At 37.8% G+C, this 8,114-nt stretch overlaps 1 protein-coding gene across 1 annotated transcript; it reads right to left on the reverse strand.

Moving 5' to 3' along the window:
* Nucleotides 1-1,402: 1,402 nt before the first annotated feature.
* LOC138337395 (uncharacterized) lies at nucleotides 1,403-1,933 on the reverse strand. Its single transcript, XM_069287304.1, has one exon. It carries the CDS (start codon nucleotides 1,931-1,933, stop codon nucleotides 1,403-1,405), a length of 531 nt encoding a protein of 176 aa, XP_069143405.1.
* Nucleotides 1,934-8,114: the final 6,181 nt, after the last annotated feature.

Consider the following 8,114-nt stretch of genomic DNA (forward strand, 5'->3'; position numbering starts at 1 on the left):
TGAGCCCAGTAAGACTATACACCAAATAGAACAGTCTAAATCAGTTGAGTTCTTCCTGCATAAGACAATTTTTTTGCTATCCATGAGTAGATTGTTGCCATGATCTTGTCAATGAGTGGATAACACTGTATTATAGTCAACTTCTTTATTGATAGAGGCACTCCCAAGTATTTAAAAGGTAGCTCTTCCATTGTATAACCAAGCTGTTGTATAATTTGTTGTCTCACCTCCATCTGAACTCCACCACAGTATATGGAGCTTTTTGTGAGATTTGCCTGCAGCCCTGAAGCTTGAGAGAACTCTGAAAAGTACCTTTGAAGTATTTTGATGGACTCCAAATCTCCTTTTTAAAAAAGAAGTAAATCATCTGCAAAACATAAGTGTGTAGTGTCTAGTTTAGAACATTTAGGATGATATTTGAATGCTTTTTCTTCTTTGAGCCCTTTGAGGAGCCTACTGAGGTATTCCATTGCTATAGCAAACAAAAAAGGTTACATAGGATCTCCTTGTCTGAGGTCTTTAGCTGCATCAAATCTTTGAGTGGTTTGTCCATTAACAACAATAGTATAATTCACTGTTTTGACACAGTGCAGCACCCACTGGATAAAAATCTCTGGGAATCCCAAGCCTACTATTACTTGTTCTAAAAAAGGCCACTCAACTAAATCATAGGCTTTCTGTAGATCATTATTAAGCATGCTTCTAGGAGAAATATTCTTCCTAGTATAAGTCTTGACCAATTCATGAACCCGAATAATGTTATCTGCAATCTTCCTCCCTGGTATAAATCCAGCCTGACTCTCACATATAATATCATGAATAACATCATGCATTCTTCTTGTTATCACCTTTGAAATGATTTTATAAAGGACAGTGCAACAAGCAATTGGTCTATACTCCTTCACAGTTTTAGGACTTTGAACCTTTTGAATTAAAGATACAAGAGTGCAGTTGAAAGGCTTAAATAACTTTCCTGTTGTGAAGAAGCTTTTGACAGCCTCAATAACATCTTTTTTAATAATCTTCCAAGTATGTTTAAAGAAAAGTGCATTATAGCAATCTATACCTGGATCCTTATCATTCCCAACAGACTTCAATGTTGTATAAATCTCCTGTTCTGTTATGTCTATACATAATTGGATTCTTTGCTGCCTTGATAATACAGGCCCTCTTTTCATCACCCGAGCACTTATAGCTGGAAGTTTACCTGCTGAAGATCCCATAAAACTTTTATAAAGCATAACAAACTCCTCTTAAATCTCTTGGGGTTCATGTAGCATGCTTCCATCTATAGATAGTATACTTCGAATATGCTTCTTTTGATTTCTCTCCTTTATCACTGAACTGAGTACTTGTTGTTTGCATCTCCCAGTGTAATCCATCTTGCTCTTGCTTTTTGTCTTCAAGCACTTTCCTCTATCATTGACCACTTCTCCATTTTTATTAGTAACTCCTTCTCTTTAGTAACTAGCTCATCACTTGCCTGGATATATAGCTGCCCTTGAAGTTCTACAAGTTCACTTCTTGTCTTCTCAATCTTCTGGCCTATGTATTGGAACTCTCTGCTATTCAATTGTCTCAAGACTGGCTGGAGTGCCTTTAACTTATAGCATATCTCCTTCATTACTTCACTTCCATGCTTCTGCTTCCAGACATTATCCACCAGTTCCAAAAAGGAGTCATGTTCAATCCAAACATTAAAGAACTTAAATCTAACTCTGATCTGATGATAACTTTGATGAAGTAGCAAATGCATAGGGCTATAATCTGACACACCTGGATTCCCATATTCTATAGCAGCATGACCCCATTTATCCATCAAAGTATCATTCCCTAAGGCTCTGTCAATTCTACTAGCAATTTTGGCATTACCTATCTGTTTATTGTTCCAAGTATAATAATTACCTTTCCATTGTACTTCAGTGATTCCCATGTCCTTAACACATTATTTAAAATCCCTTATCTCATTCAAAGTAACAGGAGCCCTAGCTAATCTATCTTTAGGGGATAAAATAGCATTAAAATCTCCTATTATCATCCAAGGATTTGAGACATTTTAAGCCAACATCTTCAAGTCATTCCATAAGCTTTTTCTCTGTTATAAGGTATTAAATCCATATACCACCGTGAGATTAAATTGATATCCTTTGCTCCTTTCATTTATGTGACAATGAATCATTTAAGATGACATGTTTATTAACTTGATATCATAGCAACATTCATCCCATATTATCCAAATTCTACCATTTTCAGGCTCCTTATAATTATGTATGATCCGCCATTCTTGAGCTATTGCTTTAAAAGTAGCTTTGATATTAACCTCTTAAACTCTTGTTTCAATTAATCCTGCTAAGGAAGTCTTATTCTGTTGTAAAAGCAGCTTGATCTCCTTATGCTTATACCTTTTATTCATACCCCTCACATTCCAGACACTCCACATCATTAACAAGTCTTTAAGGCTCCACCTCTATCAACAGGCAGTGAAGCAAGTTTTCTATTCCTTAGACTCTCAAATCAATTTTTAATTGGTATAGCTAAAAGCATAGGAAAATTTGATAGACTTAAATCCAGATGCTTACTTCCAGTATGAGGTCTTAGATTAAGTTCAGGTGTTTGTTTGATTTCCTATTCCTCTCCTTTCTCTATATCTTGTTTCTCCTTCTGTGCATCATCTACTACTAGCTTCTCCCTTTGATCGTCTTTCCACTCTTGCTGTTGAATTGGCCCTTTATATTGCCAAGTCCGTGTTACTTTTTTCCAAGGCTTTCTCTTCTTTGGCAGTTCCTCCTGTGTTACTGATTGACATTGATGTCCAATCTTTTGACATTTATCACAGTATTGAGGCTTCCACCCTATCACAGCTTCCTGCATGAAGGTTCTTCCATTTGGATCAATAACTATGATCTGCTGAGGAATAGGTTTAGTCACAATAACTTCAATAAGCATTCTAGTATAGGAAATTCTTGTTTGCTTTATAGTATATTCATCAGCAAATAATGGCACACCAATAGCACTTGCAACTCTACTCAATGATCCCACTCCCCAACAATTAAGATGTAGCTTTGGAAAATTAACCCATAGAGGAATTTCAGCTAAGAATTCCTTTTCAAAATCAAAATCAGAGCACCACTGTTTCAATATGATAGGTCGATTGCTTATAGTATATGGCCAAGAGTATAGAATCTCATTCATATCACACATATTCTTAAATTTAATTATATAATACCCTTCTTCATGTAAAAATACATCAGGTTTACCTACTTTTGACCAGTTCATCATGATATACCTGTTCATAGCATTGTATCCTGCGCATTCTCCAATTACATATGCTAGTAGTGCACATTTCCACTTTTCTTCTTCATCCTGAACCTCTTTCCCTTCCAGCTAAACCATTGCTTCTCCATTAACTATTTGTGGTGGAAAGTAAGCCAGCTGCATACCATTATTAGCTTATTTGTAAACATATTATCCCAAGGTTCTTTGTAATCCTTGCTCATTTCCTCTCCACTACCTCCATTAGTCTCAACATCTTCAATATTCCCATCCTTCTTCTTAGTTACTGTTCCATTACCTTCCACTTTGCTCTCAGCTTCTAATTGCACTAGATCTGAGTTCTCATGAACATCCTTCTTTTCTGATGCAGAATTTAAGCTCAATCTTCTAGATACTTTGGAGCTTACAGAAACTCCTTCTTCAGATTTCCTTTCTTTATTTTAAGCTTGATCCTATTCATTTACCTCCATTGCTTCCACCCGAGCTCCAACTGAGCTACCAACTGTCAGTAGTGATGTTTTCCGACCTCTTCCTCATCCTCTTCCTCTTCCCCTCGCCATTTTCACCTTCACTGCGCAGGTTCACTAACCTACGCCGAGAGCATTTGGAGAGAAGGAGATTATTTTTATTATTATAGTTATTATTGTTATTATTATTATTATTGTTGTTGTTGTTGTTGTTGTTCTTCTTCTTCTTCTTCTTCTTATTCTTTTTCTTATAATTATTATAATTATTATTATTATTATTGTTATTATTATATTTACTATTGTTATTATTATTATTATTGTTATTGTTATTATTATTATTATTGTTATTATTATTATTATTATTGTTATCATTGTTGTTGTTATTATTATTATCATTATTATTATTATTATTGTTATTCTTCTTCTTATTATTATTATTGTTCTTCTTCTTCTTCTTCTTCTTCTTCTTCTTATTATTATTATTATTATTATTATTATTATTATCATTATTATTATTATAATTATTATTGTTATTATTATTATTATTATGATTATGATTATGATTATTATTGTTATTATTATTTATTATTATTATTATTATTGTTTTTATTATTTGTAACGACCTGTTTAGTCGTTTTGAGCAGTAGATTTTATTTCTGGAAAAACTGTCTTGGTCGACGGATCCTACGACGGACCGTCGAGGGTGTCACGTTCCAAAAAGATTAGAATTCTGAAATTTAGGTACTGAAATCGACTCTCTGAACTTCGTGACGAAGTGACAGGACGGACCGTCACAGGCATGACGGGCCGTCATAGACTCTTCTGTAAATTTCAGTCTCTGAACTCTGTGACGACTCAGCAGGACGGACCGTCGCTGGCACGACGGCCCATCACAGGCTGCATAATCCCAGGCTGGGTGGGATCTCTTTAAATGTTTTAAGGGACGTTTTGGACTATTCCTGCTATAGTTATAAATTTAGTGGGTTAATGTTAATAATTTAACTACTTGAGGGTTAAAAGAGATAACCTTGAATCAATTAATGGGTTAATTCATCATCTTTTATACTTAATTATATGCTTATTAGGGTAAAAGAAAGAGGGTTTGAATAAGAAAAATAGAAAGAACAAGGAGAGGGAAAGAGACTGATCGAGAGAAGAGGGAAACGAAGAGGAAACAAAGCTTGGGAAATTGCTTGCTTGATCACGAATCTTCGGTGGAGGTAGGTTATGGTTTTTATGCTATTCGTAGTAGACTCTTAATAGCGAATGATATGTGTTGGGTAGTATTATAAACCCTTCTATATGCTTAATTGTGTGCTTACATGATGTGATTATATAATTGTGATGAATAAGCATGATGAGTCTATTGAATCTCCAATCCTAAATTTACCTTGTTAATAATGATGCCTTGGTATAAGAGAAGGCTTGATGAACTAAAGTAATGAGATTGATGATGCCTTGGTATAAGAGAAGAATTAATGAACTAAAGTAATGAGATTGATGATGCCTTGGTATAAGAGAAGGCTTGATGAACTAAAGTAATAAGATTGATGATGCCTTGGTATAAAAGAAGGCTTGATGAATTAATAGAACGAGATTAGTGGAGCGGGTGTCATGAACCGACACGTAGAATTAGTGGATCGGGTGTCACGAACCGACACATAGAATTAGGGGATCGGGTGTCACGAACCGACACGTAGAATTAAGGGATCGGGTGTCACGAACCGACACGTAGAATTAGGGGATCAGGTGTCACGAACTGACACGTAGAATTAGGGGATCGGGTGTCACGAACTGACACGTAGAATTAGGGGATCGGGTGTCACGAACCGACACGTAGAATTAGGGGATCTGAGTGTCACGTTCCGGCACATAGTAGTAGGGGAGCGGAGTGTCACGTACCGACACAAGAGGAATAAAGATAATGAATCTTGAATTTATGTTAATAAATTCGAATGAAAAGAACCTATATCCCAAATGAGTATGGTGTGGAGACTTGAGTTCTCATAGGTGTGTTTTATGTGGTAACACATGATTTGAGAACTTGTTGCTTTCACCTGTTGAGGAATATGGTTGATTTTATGTTATTATCTGATATATACTATTTTCTATTTTGAGTTGGCCGATACTTGTGGTTGTACTAACGCCTAATTGTAATTGTTTTTCTTTGTTACTTGTGGAGTGCAGAAAACGTACCATCATCTTCAACTCAAATGCAACTCTAGCCAGTCTTCGTCACACCAGATTTCAGGGTGAGCTAAAGCTTCTAGCTTGGGCTGGATCTTCTTCTTCATGTCTTGATGCCTTGAAGTTCTTGCATAGACTAGCCATTATTTATGCTTAGTTTCTTAGATACTCTTAGTTTTAGTAATTTAAGGATAGATGTTCTTGTGATGATGACTTCCAGATTTTGGGAATAATAAGTATTGAGTTTTAGAAGTTATTTATTGATTTCGTTAATGAGTTTTAAGTCTTCCGCATTGTATTCTGTTTATTATGGTTAAAACGTTGGGGTTTAGGTTGGTTGGTTCGCTCACATAGGAGGATAAATGTGGGTGCCACTCATGACGCGTTTTGGGTCGTGACAAACTTGGTATTAGAGCATTAGGTTCGTTGGTCTCATCACACAAGAACGAGTCTAGTAGAGTCTTAAGGAACGGTAGGGGGACTCCTTTACTTTTCTTTGAGAGGCTATAAGACTTTAGGAAAATTCTATTCTTTCTTTCTTTCGTGCTATTACTTGGGTCCAATTGGTATCTAGGTGATACAAATTGGTATTTGACCATCTTCACTCTATTTCGCAGATGGTTAGAACTAGAGCAACGACTGCGCCAACACCAACATCGGCAAGACAAGAAGCGTCTGAGCCAGCCACTGGGGCTGTAGCTAGAAGAGGAGTAGTGACAAGAGGTCGTGGAAGAGGTCGTGGGAGGATGCCCTCTAGAGGAAGAGGACGAGCACCTAGCCCATTTGGTACTAGGGCGGTGACTCCTCCACCTACTGAGGAAGTGGTAAGAGAGGGTGAGGATGGGGAGAATGAACAAGTGCAGAATGAGGAATTGCCACCCCAACCTACCCCAGAGATGATCAATCAGGTTCTTGCTTATCTTAGTGGGTTATCTAATCAGGTCCAGACACCTCCTTTGTTTTCTTCACCAACACCTCCGGTTCCGGAGGTACAATATGCAGCCACTGTGGCTCCCCGCATGGATTCCTCATTGAAAATAGGCACGTTTCCTCGTCTGACTACATGGCCTATAATGACAAATGATCATCATGAACTTTTCAGTATGTTCTTGAAATTGAAATCTCCAGTCTTCAAGGGTGCTGAATCTGAGGATGCTTATGATTTTCAGGTTGAGTGTCATGAGCTACTACAAAAGATGGGTATAGTAGAACGGTTTGGTGTTGAGTTTGTGACTTATCAGTTTCAAGGAAATGCCAAAATGTGGTGGCGGTCACATGTTGAGTGTCAACCAATTGAGGCACCACCTATGACTTGGGCATCATTCTCTAGGTTGTTTATGGAGAAGTTTATCCCCAGACTTTGAGGGATAGGAAAAGAGATGAGTTCTTGAGCCTAGAGCAAGGTAGGATGTCGGTTACTGCATATGAGGCTAAGTTTTGTGCATTATCCAGGTATGCCACCCAACTTTGTTTCAGTCCACAAGAGCGGATTCACCGTTTTGTGAAGGGGTTGAGGTCAGAATTGCAGATTTCAGCCTTAAAGGTAGCGGCTACGACAAAATCCTTTCAAGAAGTGATAGACTTCGTGATAGAGGTGGAAGAAGTGAAGCCAGATGACTTCACCATGGCATCGACATCAAAAAGGTTTCGAAAGGGAGGTGAGTTTAATGGTTCTTACTCTAGAGGACATGGTTCAGAAGGTTACTCAGTCCGACAAATTCAGTCTTCACGACACACTGTAGTTGGGGGTCCACCTCAGACCGGTAAACACTTCTCTAAGATACCTATGCTTGACTCTAGAGAGTGTTATGGATGTGGGGAGACTGGACATATTAGGAGGAATTGTCCAAAACAAAGTTATAGACCCCCAATAGCTAGAGGTAGAGGAGGTCATGGTAGAGGCCGTTATTCTGGAGGACGTGGTGGCCGAGGTAATGGTGGTCACTAAAACGGGCGGGGTGACGGACAAATGGGAACTACTGCAGTGCAACATGGTAGGGGCAACGGTCAAACAGGTGATAGGGCCCATTGTTACGCTTTCCCTGGGCGGTCGGAAGCGGAGACATCAGATGCTGTTATCACAGGTAATCTTTTGGTTTGTGATTATATGGCTTTTGTATTATTTGAATCTGGCTCCATATTTTCATATGTATCTTCCTCATTTGCTACAAGTCTTAATTTACATTG

The sequence above is a fragment of the Solanum lycopersicum genome, chromosome 7 (assembly GCF_036512215.1).
Source record: "Solanum lycopersicum chromosome 7, SLM_r2.1".
Taxonomy (NCBI): domain Eukaryota; kingdom Viridiplantae; phylum Streptophyta; class Magnoliopsida; order Solanales; family Solanaceae; genus Solanum; species Solanum lycopersicum.